Raw genomic sequence first — 24,469 nt, forward strand, 5'->3', positions numbered from 1 at the left:
TGCAAGGTGAGTTGCCTACCCCATCAGGTCTTACCAGCCAGTGTAGGATGTATGCACATGTGAATAAACTATCACCGATGGACAGCCTTTGAATGGTGCCTGTCTCTGTGCAAGTGAGGCCTCAGAGAGACCTCTGGTGCTCTAGGACAGCACTAATTCCAGAAATCACTGCAGAAACACCCTCTTCTCAACTCAGGACCTTTTAAGAATCCGTTGAAATATTGTAAGTTTTGCCCTTCTCAAAAAACAAATGAGCCTTAATTTTGCCCATTTTCGTTTTTTGTTTTTTTTTTTTTTTTGTCTTTTTGCTATTTCTTGGGCCGCTCCCGTGGCATATGGAGGTTCTCAGGCTAGGGGTCGAATCGGAGCTGCAGCCACCGGCCTACGCCACAGCAACACGGGATCCGAGCCGCGTCTGCAACCTACACCACAGCTCACGGCAACACCAGATCCTTAACCCACTGAGCAAGGGCAGGGACCGAACCCGCAACCTCATGGTTCCTAGTCAGATTCGTTAACCACTGCGCCACGACGGGAACTCCAATTTTGCCCATTTTCTTATCACACTTGGCTCCCATCTTAAGACCTTAGGTCTAGAAGATAAAAAAATAAATAGCTATGATGATTTTTTTTTTCTTCTTTTTACAGCTGCACCTGTAGCATGTGGAAGTTCCCAGGCTAGGATACAAATTGGAGCTCCAGTCTATGCCACAGCCACTCAAATCCAGATCCAAGCAGCATCTTCAACCTACATCACAGCTTGTGGAAACACTGGATCTTTAACCCACTGAGAGTGGCCAGGGATGGAACCCACATCCTCATGGTCACTATGTTTGGTTCTTAACCGGCTGAGCCACATTGGGAACTCCTAGCCATGATGATCTTGACAAGTAAATGATTGGGAATTAAATGATCAAGCTCTGTTTTCAAGGGAAAGAAGAAAAGATTTTCTGAAAGTAGCAAGTATTCTGTGAACACTCAGCTGGTCCTTGTCTCTTTGGAAATGAACCTCAGGGAGAGAGTTACACGATGCTGGGTCTGTATGGAATTCATACGCTAGGCTTCAAACCTGTCCTCTCTCCTCTCGTCTACTTCCCTGTTTCAGGAAACAGTCCAAACTGGAGGTGAGAACATCCTAGGATGTCCCTAAACAGGAACCCTGCAGGCTGCAGAGTCTCTGTTCTTCCCAGCTGGCTCCTAGCGGGGTGGAGAGAAAGAAAGAAAGAAAGAGAGAGAGAGAGAGAGAGAGGGAGGGAGAGAGGGAGGGAGGGAGGGAAGGAGGGAGACAGACAGAGAGAGAAAGAGATGATTACCATTCCACTTGAGATGCTGCAAGTTGCTATAGAGGAGCTGCCCCGCCGTCCCCGCCGCCCGGGTGAACTCCTGCAGACTCATGCTGCAGAGGTGTTCGCCATTGATGTCAAACTCCTGGAAAGGGATGCAGCTGGCGTCCAGCTGGTTGGTGTCCAGGAGGTGCTGGAGCCACTCCCACACCTGGTACTTGGTCCAGTACTGAGGATGGATTTCATGCCACTGGCCTCCAAAAAACCCGCTGGAAACTGCAAAACAGGAGGCGGCCCTGTGAGTGACCCCTGTTTATTCCTGGGCATGATCCTAGATGCAGGGAGGCCCTGATGGCTGCCGGTTGTCACGGGGCTCACAACCACAGTCTGCGTGCGTCAGCGGGGATCGGAGCTCGAGATGGGCTTTGCAGAGGAGGCTCTCGGAAATGTAATTCTATTCCCTGTTTTGGTGGAGGCCAGTCATTCGGCCTCTGTGCATTTTCATGTCCCTCCTCGTAAACTTACCCCTGGGTGCTGGCTGAGGACCCGAGCCCTGAAATGCTCTGAGATCATGAGCTCCTTCCCCACGTCCACAAATTACCACGAAAGCAAAGGCATTGCTACAGTTTCAGCAACTTATTAGCTTCCTGTCCATATGCATAGTTGGCTTTTCTTCCCCCTCTCTCTCCCTCTTTCCTTTTTTTTTTTTTTTTTTTTTGCCACACTTGTGCCATATGGAAGTTTCCTCAGCTTTGACCTACACCACATTTATGGCAATATGGGATCCTTAACCCACTCGGCTGGGCCAGGGATGGAACTCATGCCCCAGCAGTGACCAGAGCCACTGCAGAGACAACACTGGATCCTTAACCCACCGTGCCAGCATGGGAAGTCATTTCTTTCCCTTACACACAGATGTATACACATGCATACCCCAAACTCAGACCCTTTTGCACCAAAAATTAAGCCGGATAATCTGGTTCTTTTCACAATGATGCCTTTGCTTCTCTCAAAGTAGTCCAGATTATTCATCTGCTCACTGTGCTAATGTCCCCCCACCCCTGGGTTATTGTAGCCACTGTGATGTCACTTCCCTACTCGGTTACCATCAGCCACTTCCTATTAGCCACTGAAATTAGGTCCCAAACTGCCAAGCCAGACATTGAGGCTCTTTGCTGATTATTCTTCAAGTAACCCCTTTTTTCTACAGTGTTCTTTCAGCCTGGTTTGTGTTCTACGTATCACTCCCGGATGAATTCCCTCCCAGCCTGCAGACTCTGATCACCGTATAAAGCCAGCACAGACCCCCTGACTTACTGCAAGGGCTGCTGTCCTCTGAATCTCCCCAGATGCACTTTATATTTCTCATAATTTCTTTTGCCATGTTCTGCCTTTCTTGATGGGTCTCTAAGAACATTCCTGTTCTCCTTTGTAAACTGTATGTTCAAGGTCATGGACTCTGTCTTACCCATCCTTGTATCTCCCATGAAAACTACCCCAGAGATTTTGCCATTATAGGTAACCCCCACTTCTTTAGTGGAATTCGTTGCTGAAGAAGAAATAATGCAGGGACCTGGAAGAGTTGTGAGGGGCACTGGCAGGATGGTTAATTCAAGTACCAGTGAGGAAGTGGAGTGCATTCAAGCCAGGAAATACTGCTGAGCCTACTGTGGACTGACATCGGTATATGTATGCGATGCTCAGGCTCACTTACGAGAACATCACTAAATCAGCTCAAAGTCCTGGGAGGGATGGAGAAGAGAGAGTCAGCCTCTAGGGGCGTGTAATTGGGCTGAGGGATCTCAGAATCCCCTTGAAAGCAGAGGCCAAGGGGAGAAGTTCTCTTGTGGGAAAAGTGAGGGGCAAAGACAAAGGGAAAACCCTATTACAACCCACCAAGCCGAAGGAGGGGAAACCCAATTGAGCATGACACACAGATCCCACAGGCTCAAGGACGGACCAATAGCGGACAATGTAGCGCAAGAGAATGGTCCCTAACTTTTTCTTCAAGGTCATGCTAGATCAGTGCTTCTCAAACTCTGTAACATGATTATGAATCACCAGGGAATGTTGTTCAAATGCAGATTCTGATTCCCCAGATCTGAGGTGAGGCCTGAGTTCCCACATTCCTACTGAGCTTCCAGGATGACGGTGGTGATGGTCGGTGGATACAGTTGGAGTTTCACAGAGCTACAGCGCTCCAAAAGGTTTGGTCCCCATGTGCTCGGCCCAGCCCTCAACACCCCCAGAGGGGAGGCTGAAGGGGGGATGTTCCCAACCCAGTCCCCCTTTGGCTCATCCCCCCTTGAATCCATCCATCTCAGAAGCGCTAAGAGCAGGAGGTCGCGCTCCCGTGGGCTCAAACGTAACTACTCTGGGTAATACCTGCTACTCCCATTATGTGCCTTACTCTTCATACCTCATGGCCACACAAAAGCAGCCCTAAACCCTCAGCCTGGGCCCTGAAAGGGAAGCCAGCGATGGAGAGGAAAGGGGCAAGAATTGGCAGAATCTAGTCCCAAAATTTAATTCCATAGAAATATACCCCAATATTTTCCAACACATCGGGCCTAGACCAGATGTCTGTATTTCTGCTTCACTTTTTAGTGTCTCACCAATTTAGCTGTTTAAGGATGGGACAGACTTTTTGCAATCCCCCAAATCTTTGTTCTTTTATTTCTAAATTCACTGTATTGCTATGCAGCTCTGGGTTTGCAAACAAGAGACAACCACCTCTCTAACCCAGCCCCCTGCCTGGAGTAATTTCTTCTTTCAATGTCACATGATCCAGATTAAAGGATAGTTTGTGATAGTGCCTCACAAACTTGGCAGAAGCAGAGAATTTTGTCTGCACTTGACCAGGGGTGACTCCCCATCAGCCAGAAGACTCAGCAGATTCCTGAAGTTCCAGGAGAAGCACTGAAAAATCTATGAGTTCAGCTCCTCTCTGGCATTCAGCTGGCCTCCCCAACCCCATAAGTCATGACCAGGAGTTGGAACTTCGTTGGAGGCTCTGGAAGTTAAAAAGTCAAGGGGATATTTTGATTCGACTCCCTGCTGACCACACTCCAGAGCAAACAAGCGGAGGTCCAGGGGCCTGGGGATGCCAAAGATCCAGCCGGAAGGACATCCCTGCCCTCTGTGGAATCCACCTTCGAGGTCCCCACAGGGAATCTGAGGCCTGCCACAGGGAAAAGGTCATGCCCAGAAAAGGCAGCGGCAGGTGAATGAGTAAGAGAAGGTCACCTGTTCATGCTTTCAACCATGTGTGTGGCTGGGGTTCCAGACTGAACGGGGGAGCGTCCCTTGATTGGCTTGTTGGAGAACACAACCTGCCATTACCCTCCCCCTCCTGCTTCTCAGACTCTGCTCACCAATGGGCCATTTCCATCTTTCAGGGGAAGCAAGAGCAACAGAGCGTTCTGGGAGGAGAGTAGCAGCAGGTATGGGGTGCGAGAAGGCCCAGAGCTCCTTACACCCTCCCGGTGTGGTGCACAGCTGACTGCCTAAAATGAGGGCCTTCGCAGTGGGGTGCAGGGCCCTGATTCAGCACCAACTTTATTCAGTTCTGCTTCTCCAGTCAGCCATGGGCTTCATCATCAAACCCCCTATAAGCCCCCCCACCAGGCCTTCCCTCTTCTCATCCACTGGTTCTAGATTAAAGCAGCAAAGGAGCGCATGGGGTCTCCCGACAAATCTCCCCTCCCTTTATAAAGGGCAGTCACCAGAAGATGACATAGAAAGATCGAGCTGCTATAACTCTCTCCTCCCTAAGATCCATGCTTCTGTGCTTCATGAACACACACGCACACACACATACACACGCATGCACACACGGCTTTCCCTTTAACCCTATCTTGCTACCCCGCCAACACTATTAAAGCTGGCCTGCCTTTGAGGCCTCTCTTCTATCACCATCTCTGCCAGGCTGCCAACCTGAAGCTTTGAGCATCGGGAGGAAACCATGGACTGTCTCAAATGAGCTTCTGTCTGGAGCCCTGGGCAGCCTGTGGGAACGTCCAACATGAAGCATTTTCTACAGTCTCCCCTGGTCGCCACACCCCCTGCTGAATAAAACTTGCGTTTTTCCTTCAGTTGAGGAACAAAGCCCTAATTCAAGCTAAGGAAGAAGCCTCAAGGGGAATGACACGCACACGCTGGGGCGCCCTTACCATTGCACGTGGGGTAGCTGTCTGTCCAGGCCGGCGGCTGGTGGAGGAGGTTGTTGCTGGGGTTGAGATTCATTACACCACTTCCTTCCAGAATCATGATCTGCAAGGGGATCAAACAGCCCGTTCAGTCAGTACCTTCTGGACAGACGTCCCTGGAGAGCCGAGATCACAGAGTGAATTTAGCAAGAAAGAGTCTGTCCCTTCCATTGCCTGCCAAGCATGTTGCCACAGCTCTTTCAGTAAAAGCAAACCTCACTGGCAATTAAAAATTTCCAGGTTCAATTTTCATATGCATGAGGCAAGTTTTTACAGCCACCCATTCATAAATGAATAATCTCTGATCAGGAATGAAATGGGAGGAAAATGTAATACCTGCTCACTGGGCGAGTCTGGCCAGCTGCCAGTTTTTGTGTTTTTGTGTGTGTGTGTATGTGTGTGTGTTTAAACAAACGTGAAAATGCCAAGGAGATTTTGTTTAAAGTGGAATTGCAACCATTGAAAACCCAAACCAACCAGTAGCAGAACAGACCCAGCACCTGTGCGGGAAACCCTGACCTGAGATCAGACGTTGACAAGCCCCGACACACCTGGGCAGCCCCGCACCTGGGCATCCAGTAGATTTCCCCATTCGGATACCTGCCACAGGATGGGCTGGTCTCGGAGGACCTCAGCCATGCTCGACCTTGAGCTTTTCAGCTCTATTGAGCCCTGTGATAATAGGAATTCTCAGACAAGACACTGCCCCTGTCCTTCCTTCCTGGTAAAAAAAAAAAACAGTGTTCCTGGCCTTTTAGAGACCCAGAGACTGGGCTTTGAGGCTGATCTGAAGGTGACTTTCTCAGTCTGAAGGCTCATTTTCTCAGGAAAGGACCCAGGAGAAGAGCCCATGGGCCTATTTGGATTTTCTAAACAATGTGAACATTTTACACTTGAGAAATGTTCCCCTCAACCCTCCAGCGTCTAGTGTTCCAACCCTCAAGCCAGGCACCCTCCACCTTTAGACTCAAAGCCCCAGAAGTGTGTTCAGTCAGTCCAAGGATAAGCAGTTTGTTTCCAGAAGGAGATCGAGCATTGCCCATGGCCTCTAGAGGTCACCTGTTCTAAATGTTAGGGTGGGGAGACAAGGCTAGCTTGATAGTAGCCGATCATGGAAATGTTCCTGCCTGTTTAGGGGAAGTCTTGCCTCTTCATGTACCACCAACATCCCCAGGATGGAACCTGCCCAACCAGAGCAGTTCCACCCCTCAAAACCCCTTCTCTAATTTAGGTACTGCTCCTCTGGTTCTGTGTAAGACTTGAGAGAGGAGAAGAGGGATCTGGAAAAGGCATCAACATTTACGCATGCATTTATTTATTTAACAAATATTTAGCAGCCTTGCAATGGGCTGGGCACGGTTCTAAGGACTGAGGGTAGAGTAGTGATTAAGAGTTGAACTAGGCTGAGCAGGAACATTTATGATCATAATTAACACCATCATCCTGGTGGTTTGGTAAACTATTAGGCCTGATTCCAGCCCCGAGTAGAAGGTAGGAGAAGGAAAGATGAGATGGGAATGATAACATTGTAACAGACTTCAGCACCGGGAGATGGCAGAGCTGGGTTCTAGGTAGTGGGGCCCTGTAGATGAGTCTGAAGTCAGGGCTGGGCTTGATTCCAAGCTCTACCCCTTCCCAACAGAGGTTAGTACTAAACCAAACAAGTCATTAACCTCTCTTGAACCCCTATTTCCTCTAATGCAGAATTCAGATCATCATACCTACCATGTGTAATTGGTTGGAGATGAAATGAGTTTCTATACGTTGAGCATTTTTCTCAAAAAAGCGCTTGACGATATGGCAGGTGTTATGATGAGAAGGGTCCCTACCTCTCTGGATAACCTGAATCAGAAGCAACTTTGGGCTTCAGTCTCCCTGTGCAAAAATTTAAAGAAAGTAAAGAAATTGTTTCCTGAGCTCATTTCCATAAAACTTTTTTTTTTTTTTCTTTTTTATAGGGCTGCACCTGTGGCGTATGGACATTCCCAGGCTAGGGGTGGAATCGAGCTGCAGCTGCCAGCTTAACCACAGCCACGGCAATGCTGGATCTGAGCCTCATCTGCAACCTACACCCCTGCTCACAGCAACGCCAGCTCCTTAACCCACTAACTGGGGCCAGGAATGGAACACAGGTCCTCATGGATACTAGTCAGGTTTGTTTCTGTGGCGCCATGACAGAGCTCCCTCCAGAAATCTCTTCGCTCCTCACTCTTAGAGAATAAAAACCAACCTAAATCAAACCTTCTTCTCTTTCACAAGAACTGGGCCTTTTCCCATGGAGCTTTCTAGAGCAATTGCCCCAAGCTAAGAAATCAAACGGGGGACTTTAAGGCAAAAGAAAACCTCCAGGTCCCCAGAGGGGTGGCTGGGAGAGGGAGGGGACATGGCACTGGCTCCTGTTTGCTCAAGGCCGGGCTTGTTCCTTGCCAGCATTTGCTCAACTACAAGCAGTAGAAAGGTTACTGTTTAACCCCGAAAGGGCTGAACTCAGAACCCAGCCCATCTGCACATCGGGATCTGCCCTCCAGGCTGGGGGAGGGGGGCGGGGGGTGGGCAGGGGAGGCTTCCCTGAAATTCTTTCACAAGGGTTTGCCCACAGGGCTGTTTCGAAGTGGCCATTTCGGTGGAAGCCAGACCTGCCTGGGCCAACTCTGACCTACCTCCTCCTCAGCCCGTGCAGGGCTTCTGTTCACTACTTTCCCCAAAACTCGAAGGCAGGGTTGTGTGAAGGCTGAGCGCCAGGGCTTTGGACTTGGGGAGAGGTGGGCTGAGGCCCTAGTTCCCCTGCTCACTTTGAGTGACCTTGAGCAAGTTTCAGGTCTGTCTAGCCAAAATCTTTCTGATCCTCACTTTCCCCACCTGTAAAATGGGAACAACTCAAACTCAAATGAGCAGGTGCACATAGAGAGCAGTACCGAAAGACAAGTCCATACATGTCCTAGGACCACGCAAGCCACTGAGGACCAAGTGCCCCCAGCCCCTTTCCTCCGGGAAGACATCATTTCTCACCTCGAGGCGTCCAGACCAATCTCAACTCTAAGAGAAGCTCTTAAGACTACAAGGCCACAGCTGTCCCATAGCCACCCGCACCCAGCTGAAAGCTGAGCACCCTCCCTGCCGGCACCCCCTTTCCGAGGGAAAGCAGCCAGCATGGCGAGGGGCCCTTTTTTATAGGGCACGGTAAATGGTTACTGCCCATAAAAAGAGTTTATGTGGCTTATTCCCTAGTGAGTCAGAGTTCACTCAAGCTCACCCAGGCTTGTGAGGAAAGAAGGTTGGTATCTCCAACCCAGCTTGGGGCCGTGGGGACAGTGCCAGGGGCAGGGTGGGTACAGAAGGCCCCAGGGGCTTCCATAGCTGAAGGCCTTCCCCCAAGTCTTAGCTCCTTGGAGGCTCTTCAGGTGTAAAATGAAGACATTTGCCCCCCAACAGCTTCACAAGACTGTTGAGATCAAATGAGATAATGGGTAATATGCCTTGAGATTTTTTTTTTTAAAAAACGCATTATCATCACCAACTCACCCACACTCCCAAATACTAATATAGACTTTCTATGATACGTGGTGATTGCTTTATGGGGTCTAAAAATCAATCCTTTTATTTAAAAAGTAAGGGGATTATTTTAATGCTCCTCTTTAAACTTCCCACTTTACCTTCAGCAGAGCTTTTATTATTTCCTTTTTAACAAGTATCAGCTATGGGTGGGAGAGGCTTTGGAATCCAAGCTCCCTATCTTTGAGCCATGGGACCTTGAGTATGTTACCCTTTCCCAAGCTCAAGATCTGATTTCTTTCTTTCTTTTTTTTTTAAGGGTGGGGGGTCCGCACCCACGGCACATGGAAGTTCCCAGACTAGGGGTCAAATTGCAGCTGCAGCTGCCGGCCTGTGCCACAGCAACGCCAGATCCAAGCTACATCTGCGACCTACACCGCAGCTCATGGCAATGCCGGGTCCTTAATCCACTGAGCAAGCCCTGGGATTGAACCCACATCCTCATGGATACTAGTTGGGTTCTTTACCACTGAGCCACAATGGGAACTCCTGGTCTTCAGTGATTTCAAAGGGGGAGTCAAGGGGGTGTGGAGGTCCTCCCAGCCGAAGGGCTGTTTGGAAGGATAAATAATATCATGAATTTATTTATTTATTTGTCTTTTAGGGCTGCACCGGTGGCATATGGAGGTTCCAGACTAGGGGGTTGAACCAGAGCTACGCCACAGCCACAGCAACACAGGATCCAAGCCTTGTCTGCAGCCTACACCACAGCTCATGGCAATGCCAGATCCTCAACACACTGAGCGAGGCCAGGGATTGAATCCGAGTCCTCATGGATGCTAGTCGGTTGTTAACCACTGAGCCACAACGGGAACTCCAAATAGCACGAATTTAAAAGCCTCTAGCCCAGCGCTTGTGCACCTGCCTTCGATTAAAGTCAGTTTCTTCCCATTTCCTGAAACATCAATTCTTAAGGTGTTTCTCTAACACAATCTGCTTCTCTCTGGATTGAAAGAAATAAACTCAGGGCCTAAGTAAGAATGGTTCTACCCTTCAAGCCAAGAGCAACATGTGAAAAGGACCCACCTGGCTTCATCTCCAGCTCGAGGGGGACTTCCAGGGGTGAAAAGCAGAGTCCCTCAACCTCAGCATGACTGGCATCATGGGCCGGGATGGCTCTTCATGGCCAGGCCGTCTCATGCATTGCAAGATGTTTAGCCACATCCCTGGTCTCCAGCCACTAGATGCTAGCAGCAGTCACCACCCCCCCAACCACCCCCCCCCTGCCCCCACAAAACGTCCCCTGAGGCCAAATCACCCCCAGTTGAGAACACGGGTGAAGTTAGAGCCTGTGGAAGCGACAGCTCAGGCTTTGATCTTGCTGGGGTGGTGACCTTGGACTGTTCCCGAGCCTTTGTGAGCTGCTCTGTCCTCCCCTGGGAAACAGGCCCAGCGTTAGCACTACCGCCTAGGCTTGGACTGAATGAGATAAGGGACTGTGAGGCCCCCAGCACAGTGCCTGGTCATACCAGGTAATTACCTCCTTAGAGGAAGTTTAAGAAAATGCACTGGGTAGCAGGCCCAGCTTTGCCTGCTCCACATGGGATGTATTCTGGGAACGCAGCATAAATTGCTGCTTGGACTATTAAAAACTGTACACCCCAAAAAAAAAAAAAAAAAAAAAAGAAAGAAATTTTAATTCAGACCCAAAGAGTGAAATGCAAGGTGGGTGACTCAGGGAGTTTTCCCATTTATCGTCTCTTATCCCTGCTTCCTGCACAGGAGCAACTGGAGGAAACTCTGTGCCCCTTCCATTGGCTAGACTTCCACATTCACTCCTCTCACAGCAGTTTCTAAGACTGACGCTTTGAGAGAGAAGTCTGCTCTTTTTTTTTTTTTTTGTCTTTTTGCTTTTCTAGGGCCGCTCCCGCGGCATATGGAGATTTCCAGGCTAGGGGTCTAATCAGAGCTGTAGCCACTGGTCTATGCCAGAGCCACAGCAACAAGGGATTCGAGCCGCGTCTGCAACCTACACCATAGCTCATGGCAACCCCAGATCCTTAACCCACTGAGCGAGGCCAGGGATCAAACCTGAAACCTCATGGTTCCTAGTCGGATTTGTTAACCACTGCGCCACAACAGCAACTCCAGTCTGCTCTTTATTTCAAGTGGAGGAGCCAAGTGTTTGCCCAGTGGATTAAAGCACAGATGGTGCTTCATACCAGCTCCCAGGCGGGATCTATCCCCCCTTAGGCAGCAACTCCCCGAACAATGATGGGCCACAAGGGTTTGGCAGAGAGACGGCACCGGGCTTTGCTGAGGTGGCCACAGCCACTCTTTGCTCTTCATTTCATTAAGGGGCAGTTTGGGGTTAAGCTTCCACAGGGCCCTAAGCACTAGGGACTGGGACCACTTCTGGGCCACCCATGTGTCGAGACCACCCACCACCTTTGGCCAAGGTCTGGCCACTCTACCAGATTCCCTTCCAGCACCAGCTTGGCCACCACACACAGGGAGGACCAATGGATTGGCGAGAGGGCCAGCAGAGCACTTGGCCTGACCCTAAAGTTTAAGAGCCTCACATTCTGGCTGCTGCTCGGTGCACCAATGGGAGCATGTGAGAGCCACCCAGAGACAGAATAAAGTCCGGTTGAAAGGACATGTTCAAGGTGTGAGGAGCTTCAGACCCAGCCCGACGTTGCTGCATTTCTGAAGGGCAGCTCTTAAGCGTAAGCACTCATGACTCGGGTGGTGAGGATTGAAATCTCGATTCTGCCCCTTGGGAGGCTGTGTTGACCCTGGAGAAGTACTAGCTTCTTTAAAGTCTCAGTTTGCCCCTGTGACAAAAAAGCGGGGGAAATGGAGTTGATGTGTGGATTTAAACGAGAATGTTTATAAAGTTCTTATAGACTCTCTCCTCCGTGGCCAGTGCCTAGGACGTATTAGCTATGATCATGGAGTCTGCCCATGGGTCTCTCTCTAAACTGTGTTGGTTGGCTTCAGGGACATCCTTGGGGTCCGGGTAGACCCTTCAGAGGCAGGGTGGTGTAATGGTTCAAGACTCCAGGCCCTGAAGGCAGATGGCCATGGTTCAAATCCTGGCTTTGCCAATTTACTGATGGGACAAGCTTGACAAGAGAGTCAACTTCTCCGGGCCTCGGTTTCCTCATTTACAGAATGGAGATGATATGAAAAGCATTGTTGAAAGACAAAATGAGATGATACCTATAAAATGCTTGGAAAAGGGTTTGACACACTACTTGGAAAACATTAGCTGGTTTTTATAATTATTATCAATGACTTATTGTATTGTGACTATTATTTTGTTAAGTCTCCAAGAAGGAAATGGAGGGTTAAGTTCATTTCAAGCAACAAGGCCTCTAACTTCTACCATCTATGTAATATTCCACCATCCCAGCCAGCTGGCACAGTCGAGTGTAAGGCTGGACTCGTGCCTTCCCCTTTCCACCCCAGGCTGCTGGGTGGACGCACCATTAAGATGCGCTATGGACAGCATCTCTCAGCCCCTGCTCACAGAAGCTGTGCTTGCCCCTCTGGACATGGTCCCTGCTCAAGGGACTGGAAGCTGTTGCTCCAGCTGCTCTTCGTCCCACCAGACACACGCTGCCTGAGGCTGCCAGGAGCAGTGGGAGGGCACACCTCGGCAGGCTCTGAGTTACCACCCGGTGTTGTGCTCCCACACAAGTGTGGCTGGTCTGCAGGTGCACAGGAGAGCAGCACGTCCCAAATGGGAGCTCCTGGCAGAGGATGGACAGAGGATTTCTGCAGCCTGCAGGGTCCCCTTGCACAGGAAATGCTCAGTTACTGGAAGAAGGGGTCTGGGATTTGAACTCAAAGGGACAGCAAAGTGGGGGGGAAGGAGGCACCCCTGGGACTTTGACAAGGGCAGAGCCAAGCACCCTGGAACCCAGGAGGTTCTGCCCAGTCTCGGGACTGATAAAAAGGCCAAGCATCACTCCACTGGTCTCTCTCAAACACACAGAGAGAACCTGCCAGCAGAGACATATGCGGCCCAGTTTGGGCTCACTTATCTGGAGCCAGAGGTATCTTTTGCTCCGTAGTAGGGCTACTGAGACCTAGGACCAAATGCTATAAAATAACAACAACAATTCTACTACAGCAGCTGGGGCTTATTGAACGTTTAAAATGCACTGGCTCTGTGCTAATAGTTTTAAGTGCATCATGTCAGTCAATATTACAATCACTCTATAAGGCAAGATGTCACTTATCTGGGGCTTAGCTGAGGCTCAGAGGGGTTAGGTCATTTGTTCAAGCTCACACAGCCTCGAAAGAATTGGAGCTAGAAGAGCACTCAAACCCGGACTGCCTAGCAATAAACCCTGGGAACTTTCTGCTGAGAAGGGGGTGCTTTGCCAGAGAAGAAAGACGCCCTCAACTCAACTTGCCCCCTGCCCCCATTTCATACATAGTCACTGCTCTCTCCTGGTGCCATCTGGGGCCTCTCACCTCTACCACGTTTCTCCAAGATTATAAAATTCTCCAGATCACTCAGTCATGCAGGGACCCTGATTTTCCTTCTTTGCCAGAGCAACCCATAGTCATCTTTTTCCAGTATATCAAAGAGTGACTTTTAGGATGAGAGCATGGAAAGCTCTCTTCGTTTTGCCATGTCTACAACATGCTTAGGTAGGAATATGCTAGGGTTCAAAAGCAGGGCCAGTTTTATCAATGATACTCTTTCAGCCATTAAAACAGATCTATACACCTATACATTTATAGATACATACATACTTATATACATGGATAAATATGAATATTTATGCATACATATAATATAAATACTTCTCTCCTCTCTCTTTTTTTTTTTTTTAATTATCTTTTTGCCTTTTCCAGGGCCACTTCCTGCGGCATATGGAGATTCCCAGGCTAGGGATCTAATCGAGCTTAGCCGCCGGCCTACGCCACAGCCACAGCAACGTGGGATCCAAGCCGTGTCTGTAACCTACACCACAGCTCATAGCAATGCCGGATCCTTAACCCACTGAGCAAGGCCAGGGATTGAACCCGCAACTTCATGGTTCCTAGTTGGATGCATTAACCACTGCACCACGACGGGAACTCCTAATATAAATACTTCTCTTATGACTCAATAAAGTTCATTTTATATTTTGGAGATAAACAGGTCCATGATTGTTGGAGCTTCATCTGAATTAGACCTCAGGCAAAAAAGCGGGGTTTGCTTCTGCTAGAAAAGGAAGATACACTGGGAGTCACCAGGGCCACAGCAAATCTTTTTATTTTTTTGTCTTTTTGCCATTTCTTGGGCCGCTCCCGCAGCATATGGAGGTTCTCAGGCTAGGGGTCTAATCGGAGCTGTAGCTGCCAGCCTACACCAGAGCCACAGCAACACGGGATCCGAGCCGTGTCTGCAACCCACACCACAGCTCACGGAATGCCGGATCGTTAACCCACTGAGCAAGGGCAGGGATCGAACCGCAACTTCATGGTTCCTAGTCGGATTCGTTAACCACTGCGCCACGACGGGAACTCCCCACAGCAAATCTTAAGCAGGGCTTTGCCTGCAGTCTCTGTTCCCAGCCCCAGGGGACTGAGAGTCAAGGCCATGGTCTACCTTCTTCCCAGCTCCTCGATTCATTCAACCACATCATCTCCAAAGTGCCTCATAATTGGCTGCCTTGTGTGGGTATTTTCACTCCTCAAACCCAAGGAGCGATTAGGTCTTTTAAACAATGACTTTTGTGATGACCACGATATCCAGATCATTCTCGGTTCTTAATCAAAGTTGCCAGCAGGTGAATTCACAGCACTTGCCCAAAGGATGTTGCAATAGCTCACTGACTTCCTGTTTCAATATGACTATCATTTCAAAAGAACTACTCCCAAGGCGGAGAAAAGAAAATTCAAGTACATGTGAAATCTAACTGAATGTAACATAGACAATAATTCATGTTTTCCAAATGAATCAAAATGTGAATCAAGCTTGGGGAATGTATTTGATCCTCTCGGGATTACATCACAGGTAATTTCATACCCTCATAACGTGTTTTGAAACAGATATTTCATGTTTCCAGGGGCAACATCAGAAGCATTATTCCTGGGCTTTCAAGTGTTTTCATGAGCAGTGACGCCATATTGGAAGGCCAAGAGCTGATCCATTACAGATATACTTTTCTGACTGTAAATCATTTAGAAACATACGGATTATGCTGATCTTTATCATTCTTGGTGCCAGATCCACACAAGACACAGATACTGACAACAGACAGGCACTAAATTTGATCAAAAGACAAAAGTACCTTACATGACCTCAGGGGCCCTTATCAATCTCGTTCAGCTATACGACAGACTAAAATGGAGCAAGCTTTGAGTCATAAAAGCTTAGAGGCTTTTGAGACCTCCACAGAAACTAGGGCTCTCTCCTCCCAGAAATGCATATTCACACCTGGTTTTTTTAGGGCCCTGGGCCCTCTAAAGACCATCCACTGACCTCTTACAAATCTATGGACACCAAGAGTCTTTAAAAAAAAAAAAAATCTCTCTTGCACTCATGTTGGATTGAAATGTCAAGAAAACTTTGTAGTGGGGTTGGGGGTGGGAGATATGTTTACTCCATCCTCTGAGAGAAGGCCTGAGAGATTCTATTATTGCTCTCTGCACTGGACCTGGGTGTTGCCTAGTTCTATGGCGACACCAGGAAGGGCCCCATTGGCTCTTCCCATTGGCAGCTGCTGGAGCCACCGTGCTGCATCCAGGAGGGCCATTCTGGACCTCTGTTTGGCAAGCTGGTGAAGATTTCACCATTTTCCCCACCACCCTGAACCTCAGTATCTATCTCCCCATGAATCCTCAACTCTGTTCTAAAACCAAAGAATCATAAAGAACGTATAGCAAAGACCAAAACCAAAAACAAAACCTAGGCCCCCACTTATTACAATCCTAGGTCTCTGTAGGTCTTTGGAAAGGGACACACGTGATGAACCAGAGCATCCAGAATTAATTTGATGGTGGTTTTTCTACGTGGCTGAAGAGGCCACACAGCTGTTTCTCAAAAGTCAGTCTTTAGGCCACCTCTATCCTCAGCACCCGAGGAGAACTTAAACTTGAAGTTTCCTGGGGTGCCACCCAGACCTGTGAATGAGACTCTATGTCTTTAAGAACCCCCCGCTCACCAATCCTTAAGCCCTCTCACAGCCGAGCCCTCCTGGTCCAAGGCTCCTCTGCTTTGTCTTCCCTCAACTTCCCACAACAAGATAACCACCTCCAGCGGTGATGGGCCTTGAAAGAGAAATATCCATAAAGGCCAGGAAATCCTTGTAAAGTCAGAGACAACACATTCGGTCCCAAGAACCCGAGCTCCAGTTCATCTGCGGAGATCCTATCACTCGGTTATTTGCCAATTTGAAATGAAGCAGGTCCTGACGTTCAGCACCACCAAAGGGTTCAAGGCAACAGTGCCCAGCCGCTGAGAGGGATGGGTCCCTGAAGGCCAAGCAAACAAACCCAGCCCCGGAGCACAGCACTTGCAGAGCATTGCCGGGACAATGACTTCCAACAGGGGAAGCTCATGGCCGGCTGAGTCAGCCCTTCCCCTATCCCACCCCCACCCCTGCTCTTCCAAAGATTACTTAATCACCCTGGATTTTAGACCTCAGACCGAGGAAGACTGCTGTCTTAGCCTTCAGAAGAGAGAAGCCATCATCAAGCAAGGTTTGTCCTGCTAGTATAAATATTTATTTACCCCTCCGATTAATAGGTATTTATCGACTATCCTCTAGAGGCGAGGCACTGCGTGGACATCAGGGAACCAAACCCAGAAGCTGCCCTGCTCCATTCGGCCAGGACACCGCTTCTGAAAACAATGTCTCTTTCCCCATGTCCTCTGACCTCATTCGCCATCTCCTGCTGAAGACACACAGTGGAGTAACAGCGGAGAGAGCCAGGCGACCGGCCCCGGCATTTCGAAAGGACCGAACTTGGCGAGAACTTCAACACTGTTTAAAAACAGGACCGATCCTCCTCTCTCCGGCAACCCTGTGCCCTTGCCTTCCCAGGAAACCCTCACTAAGACCTGGAGTTGGCAGCCCTGCGTGTCACAAAGCAGCCTCAGCCAAAACCAATCTCAACTCAGGGCAGAATAAAGCCGTTGGTTGTCTGGAGGGCTGAATGTCTTTCCCCGAGACAATAGCGTGTTTATGTGTCAGAGGGTTATAGGGGCAGGTTAACATAAAACCCACCGTAAACAGAGCTGTTAATTCAGTTGCTGGCAGGGGCTTCTGTTATCTTCTGAATACCTCCCAGAGGGTATAAGCCCTACCTTTTCATTTGAGTTGGCAGCAGAGTTATTTTTTTGCACCTGTTGCTCTGCTCCAATAACAACGCAGTTAAGCATTGATTTGTTGGAAAATAAACAGAAAAAAGCAAAGAAAGGCATCTGCCCAAACAGCCTGAGCTGGTTCGACTGAGAGTTCATGCCAATTTGTTTTTCCTATAAAAACCAAAGAAAAACCCATGCTTTCAGTTTGAAGGCTACCCTCCCACTCCCTCCGAAGAAAAGGTGGTATCAAAGAGGCCAGCCAGAGCTGGCAGGGCCAAGAAGCCAGAAGACACTGTACTTTTCCATTGGCTGGCTCTGTGAGGGCACTGAGGGGTGTCCAAGATCCACAGAATGACATGGCCAGCCTCCAGCCAGCCCAGATTAAGATCCTGATCCGATTAACAAGGGCAGGGAAAGGGGCTGCCGGGGTATGACCAAAACTCAAACCACACTCTTCCAAATGGTTGACTTCTGAAACTCAGTGTGGCTCAGGGAGTAGGTGTGGTCTAGGGGTTACCTCCTAAAGCAGGGACTCAGCGTGCCTCTCCCAAAGACTTCTTCCATCCAGCCCTGGGCAAGCAGTATGATTTGAAAATCCCCGTTGTCTGGACCAGAGCTTTCCCAGCAGGGCAAGGACGCTGGCCATTCCTCCCTCCAAGGCGACCTGTGGATACGCACTCAGGTGCAGCCAAGTGACTTGAAGTCCCAGGTGAAAAGGACCTGAGATGTTGACAGTGCAATGGCTGCACTAACTCAGGCATCACCGCCGCGCTCTCATTTCTCAACAGTTTGTCAATATCACATGATGCGCTCAAGCCCAAAAGAGTCACAAATAGCTAAACAAATCACTCAAATGGAGATCATGACAATGCTAATTAAGCAATGGCATCATCACCCAGCCTTCAACACACACAGTCAGGAGAAGCCTCTTAATATCTCTCTCTAAGCCTTGAGCAGAAAGCCTAGGATGTGGGCAACATGCCAGGGTCCCCGAGATTATCACCTCCCTCTGCAGCTTCCTCTCCGCCACAGGACCTTCATTATCACCAGACCCCTGGCTTCAGGGGGAGCCCAGAGGTGGGGGACGGCCTCAGAAATGCCACTTCTCAAGGAGCGTTAAGGACTGGGTGTCCCGACAGGGGAGGGATATGGCTGGCTGAGCATTCCCAAGCATTCCTGTCATGAGCAGGGCAGGGAGTGGAGTGCCTCGGAACCAGACTGGGCAGCCAGAAAAAGAAAAGATTCAACAACACCCTCAGTCGACTGAAAAATAAATAAGACCTAGGGCGCAGGAATGCGGGAAGGGTGGAGGGAGGTAAGAGGTGGGAATGGAAGCCAGGAAGGAGTTGGGATGGACTGGGACAATGAATCTGGCCATTTCAAGATTCGAGTTTCTTCCCAGAGAAAGATTAAGATGCTCCCACCAAGGAAAGATCAACAGCCACCAACTTGGGATCTCACTGACTTTAGATTTTCAGAACAACCACCGCAATTATGACAGGGATGAAAGTTTATATTTCTTGAGCGTTTACAATGTGCTAGGAATTGAGCTAGGCTTTATAGGAATGGTCTCACTCACTCCTGGCAAGAGCCCCAGACGCTGGTACTAATATTATGCCCATTTTACAGATAAAAGGAGGCACAGAGACTTTAAGCAACTTATTTGAAGACACAAAGCTAGAAAATAGATCAGATGTATTACAGTAAACAAATCGGGGCCTGGGGGGAAGTGCAATATAATTCTTTGTAGCTTTGAAATAGATCCTTGTATTTTTTTAAGAGGAGGAGGATGTCTCTTAGGATCACCTACTTTTATTAGTGAAGTCAAGATCCTCTCAGTACTTAATTTTTTCCCCCTAAATGTGAATAAGAGGCATACTAAGCATCTTTGTGCCCTAATAGGAAAAGTTCTCTCTAGCATCCAGCAGTGTGGAGGCCACAGATGCATCAGTTCATGGCCACTCAAACCTATCTGTCAAAACTTCAGTCTGGCTTCCAGGTGAAAGCCCCAGATTGACTCAGGGATTGGGCTTGGCTGCTTGAAGCCCCCTCAGTCAGACTTATTAGCCATGAGAAAAGAGCAGTAATAATAACAAGGAAAAAAACCACTGTTGAAAAGTTAAGGAGAAATGATACCTCCTTTGGAAAAGCATCTGATATCTGAGCCAGCACACACAGGTCCTGATGACAGGCCTGCCATGTGGTGGACATCATTTTGACGAGGGGAAGCCCATGGATGTGTCATTCTGGGAGGCTGCCTTCCATCACGCCCAGGGAGAAATCCAGGAACGGCACCCCCTCCTCCACGATGCCCATGACCCTGAACAGTTTGTAAAGATGTAGCCGTGAAACACACATAGAGCTTCATCAGGCTCATTCCAGTATCATCTTGGCAACTTAAGAAACAAATCGCATCTGCATCTTCTCACAAATTAGAGGATCTCCTCTTAAAAGAAGTAGAGTTTTCTTTTTGTGCCGATATTCACTCAACAACAATGGACAAGAAAGCCGGGTTCCTTTGTAGTGCCTTCCTACAAGAAAGACAGACTCTAAGCACAGCAGGTCTCATGTTTCCTCCCAGAATACACTTTGCTCTGCTCCTCCCAGCTCCCTGGCTGGTATAGTAAGCCCTCTGGAAAATAAATGAAAACAGTCCTCAGCAAGGCAAGCAGCAGAAGGGTTCGGCGATCCCTCCAGATGCTTTGTTGGAAATCTTTGATGCTCAAACAAAATTATCAGATTCGCCAGTTCAAAACACCGAAGGTCAGCTAGATGAGCAAGATAAGAGTGGGGGGAGGGGTGGCTCTCCCCAGCAGCTTCCCAGCATCAGGAGTTGTCATGTGTTTGAATAATTGCATTGCACCCAGAGGCAGGCCCAGCTACATAATTTGCAGGGCTCAGAGCCAAAGGAAGATGAGGAGCCCCTTGTTGCAAACTGCATCAAGAATTTCAAGACAGGGAGTTCCCACTGTGGCGCAGTGGGTTAAGAATCTGACTACAGTGGCAGAGGTGAGGATTCAATTCCTGGCCTGGGAACTTCCATAGGCCGCCAGTGTGGCCATTAGAAAAATAAATAAAAAAGAATTTCAAGACAGCAACAACAGAGCGTTCAAGCTTGGTGCTTTCTACTTGCCGGGCTCTGTGTGACCGTGCTGGCTGTACCCCCTGACAACAGCCCTGTCCCAGGGGGTCAGTCCTAACTTTTGCCTTCACCTGAACACTTGCTCTGTCACCAGCAAGGCAGGGGGCATCTCTGCTGTCTAATGCTTCTCTTTCTAAAGCCCCCAAAGTAGTTAGGAGGATTAAACAAAATATGACATTGGACATGCCTGGAATAGTACCTGGCTTATAGCAGGCACTCAATGAATATTAGCTATTATTAGTATTAGTATTACTGTTATCGTTATTATCTTCATTATACCAGGGTCCCTTGACAACTCTGCAGCTGCCCAGAGGCTACCACCCACAATGACAGGTGGGAAGACAACACAGACCATCTATCAGGTACTGCCTTTCAGAAGCCATTTCCTTGACCTGCACGTGCGCGCGCGAGAGTGCTATAAGTTAAGGATCCTTAGCCTTCTCTTTATGCCGTGGACCCATTCTGCAATCTGCTGATGCTTACAGACCCCTTCTCGAAATAATGCTTTTTAAATGACAAAGTAAGATAGTAAGATTAGAAAGGAAGTTTACCTTGACATACAGTGATAAAAATACTTTTTAAAATAAATGTGTGATATCATAATAATATATGTGTTTCTTTATTAGTACTTTAAGCAAGAATCTCTAGTGCAGGTCCAATAACCTCCACGATTTCAAAGTAGTGATGATTATTGATACCCGGAGACATCCGTAACAAGTGTAACGTGATATGAACATGTCTGTAACTTCTCTCGGCGACAACCAGGTATAGCTGTTGCTACCGTGGAGTTTTGCCTACATTCAGGTTGAAATTGAGTTGAATTCCTATTGAATGTTGAATTTTAGTTAGATCTCTGAAAATAAAATGGAATTTTTTTCACATCCAAGTTCATGAACGCCCTGATATTTCTCCATGGACATCATAAGATCCTTGGATCCCAGGTTAGAAATCCTTGCTATTTTACAGCAAGGACTTCTTGGTTCAAATAGCCTCTAGATGCCCCTTCCATGTGGCCAGAGCCTCAGGTGAACACTGTACAGGCGGCAGACCCCATAAAGCCATGGCAAGATAAGTAGGAATTTTTTTCAAAGCCTCTAGAACACCCAGAGTAACTAATGCCTTAGTTATAGAGCCATTAGGTATCTGAAGATACTCCAGAATTTAAGGGGTGAGCAGTGTATATAGGGCTGCAGTTAGCCACATGATATGCCAGGAGGGGAACCAGTTTCTTACGGGGGCTCCTACTCGCCAGGCATGCAGGCAGGGATAGGAACATACTATTACCTACCTCAAGTCTTCCTTGAATCCCCATGGGTTAGGGTTTGCAGCCGGCTCAAGACCAGACGCGATTTTTTTGGTTTCACCTCACGCAGTTCACCCTCTCTCCTTGCCACCCACCTTCCTCACTGAAAATGCTGTCACATTTCTTTCCAAGGTCACAATGCAGATCCAACATCCGTCATTTTGAAAAACAAAATCCCAGAATTATTCAGTCACTCTAACTCAATGGAGACTCACTGAAAACGCCCATGTTGAGGATTTAGCCTCCAATTCCATTCCACACATTACTAATTGTTTACGCACAAGCATTTGTCTGGGTGCTTTCAGATGCTTGGTCTAATGTAATCCCTACGAAGCCTGGGCAGAGGTTGCTAATCCCATTTTTCAGATAAGGAAACATATTCTCAAGCTTTATTAATTCATCCCAAGTCACTCAGTTACTTAGAAGCAGAGTCGAATTTGAACCTAGGTATTCTGACTCTAACCTTGGCACCACACTCCAGCTGCTTCCAGGCAACAAAAATGCATAGCCTCCCGCCCCTCCAGACACACAAGCAGCCAATGTCTATTCTTCATCAACGTTCCTCACCCCACAGCCTCTGGCCAGTGGAGTTAAGATGAGTGAATGGCAAGCTTGACATGCTCTGATTTTCTCAGTGGATGTAATTGAGACAGAGGCTGAACTGGGGCCAAATCTAAAGACCACTGCAAAGAAAACAGAGTCACCATGAAAACAGGGCTGAAATAGTCTTCAGACCCCATTTACCTCATTAACCAGAATATATCGTTAGCTCTACCGAGGGAATTCTTCTCAAAGGTTACTAAGAGGGACCCCAAAATCATCTCTAAGAGACAGTCATAGGCTCCAAGGCCCAGTGTCACACACAAAAAGCAGAAGACCCTCTTCATGGTTCAAAAAAAGACTCAATCAACTTCTGGAAGAAGTTTGCCTCAGGCCAAGAAAGGGCTGGCAGGTTGACTAAAATTTCTCAGATTCATAACTGGACCAATAAAGGCTGAGGTCCCAAGGTTATTTATGGGACATCTATGACACAGAGTAAGGGGGAAGTGACAGAACAGGAAATTGTAAGTTCACCACAATTACAACAACATCAAAGAAAGTATGCATCTGGACAAGGTCCTACAAAAGTAAAAATAGGTGGTTATGTTAAAATAGTGGGGTTCGTGAGGTAGTCTATTAGTCCAATAATCAAGGTATTATTGTAGGCATTGGGGTTCCTTTTGATTTTTGGCTTTGTTTTCATCAGAGAGTATGTTTGGAATGCAGCTATGCTGGTCACATTTTAAATAAATAGGCAGATACCCTTAATAACGCTGAAGATACTTCTGAGAAAGGAAGGGAAGGAGATGCTAAGGGCTAAAGCGCGGGGGAAGATATCGTGAATCCAATGTATCAGAACAAGGGGCTCGGCCTCATAAAACAAAGGAAAAACAGAGTGTGGGTGGGTGCTGGTGAAGTCAACTTTCAAAGGAGTATTATACAGCGTATCTCTCTCTCCCCTCCCTTTTTTTAAGGCAGCACCCGAGGTATATGGAAATCTCCAGGCCGGCAATCAAATCCCAGCTCTGAGCCACAGCTGTGACCTGTGCCACAGCTGCGGCAAAGCCTTAGGGCACTGTCTGGGATTGAACCTGAACCCCCGCAGGGACCTGAGCCACTGCAGTTGGAGCCTTAACCCATGGCGCCACAGTGGGAACGCCAGGGTGTCTCTTTTAAAACCAGGCCGATTAAAACCCTGGGAACCTATTTCAATGGGCTGTCCTGCTTGACCCTATTGCAAGATCTAGTTGCTTCAGATTCAGGCGGAAGCCCACTGGTCTGCCCAGTGGCTGGGCCAGCCGTGCTCCCCTTCCGATTACCCCTCGGCTCTTCCTCCAGGCTGACTCCACGTCCATCCAATCTACCCAATACTTCATGGACAATTGGTCAAGCGAGCTGATCAGCACCACACAAGCTGAGTAGCCTCCGTGGGGGCCTGAATGTTCACTTTTCACTGAATGTTCACTGCTTTGGTGTTTTACAGAAGATGTCATTAGAGTGCAGACCCGTGTACACTGCCTGCTCTCGGTGGTCAAAGAGAGTCCGCTTCATCCACTTCTACACTCGCACCAACTTTGGGTACATGAGGCAATGGATAAAGATGGGGTGTTGTCATGGGAACAGACTCGAACACCCCTAGTAAAGGCCCCTAGTCTCCAGGCTTAGCACCTCCACCAAGTATATCCCTTAGCCCAAATCCTGAAGACTCCAAGGAAGCCATTGAAGGGCCCTGACTGATCTTTCCTGTCTCATCCCAGAAGGACATCTTCCACCCCATACTCAGCTTTCAAAGTCTCAAACTATTGCCCCCAGCCATGGCTATTCCCCACTGTCATCAGATTCCAAGGGCCAAAGCAGATCTTACCGATGATGGGGTTCAAACACCTTTGTCCAAATCAGAGATGTGGAATATGCGGTTTTGGTCACACAGCTTTTCTGGGACTACAAAAACCAGGTCCCCTAACTGCTAGTCGCAGGAACATCCTGCACCCTGCCTTGTCCACACTGTGGTGCTCCAAGCACTCAAATACAGGAGTCTGAAATTCTTCAAGGAAGATTCTTAAAGAAATATCTTTTTCCCCTCTTTGAAGTCATTTGATATACATTTGATATACATTTTATATCAAATAACTCTTAAGGACCCACAGAAATTTCTACCCCATCACATCTCAGCTTCCCGACATC

General features: G+C 48.3%; 1 protein-coding gene across 9 annotated transcripts in view; it reads right to left on the reverse strand.

Annotated features, from left to right (window-relative positions):
* The window catches only part of EHF (ETS homologous factor), a 52,979-nt gene that overhangs the window by 17,686 nt on the left and 10,824 nt on the right, over positions 1-24,469 (reverse strand). For 4 of the 9 annotated variants that reach the window (XM_013994435.2, XM_021083196.1, XM_013994434.2 and 1 more), the window contains 2 exons: positions 5,456-5,555; positions 1,314-1,559 (listed from right to left, as the gene is read on the reverse strand). In XM_013994435.2, the coding sequence (XP_013849889.1) occupies positions 1,314-1,559; positions 5,456-5,552 (343 nt within the window). In that variant the 5' untranslated portion in view covers positions 5,553-5,555. Of the gene's footprint in view, positions 1-1,313; positions 1,560-5,455; positions 5,608-7,216; positions 7,367-10,069; positions 10,245-21,730; positions 23,317-24,469 lie in introns of those variants that run through there. The other 5 variants (XM_021083195.1, XM_021083194.1, XM_003122871.4 and 2 more) reach the window with 4 other exon arrangements.

Source organism: Sus scrofa, chromosome 2, assembly GCF_000003025.6.
Source record: "Sus scrofa isolate TJ Tabasco breed Duroc chromosome 2, Sscrofa11.1, whole genome shotgun sequence".
Classification (NCBI taxonomy): domain Eukaryota; kingdom Metazoa; phylum Chordata; class Mammalia; order Artiodactyla; family Suidae; genus Sus; species Sus scrofa.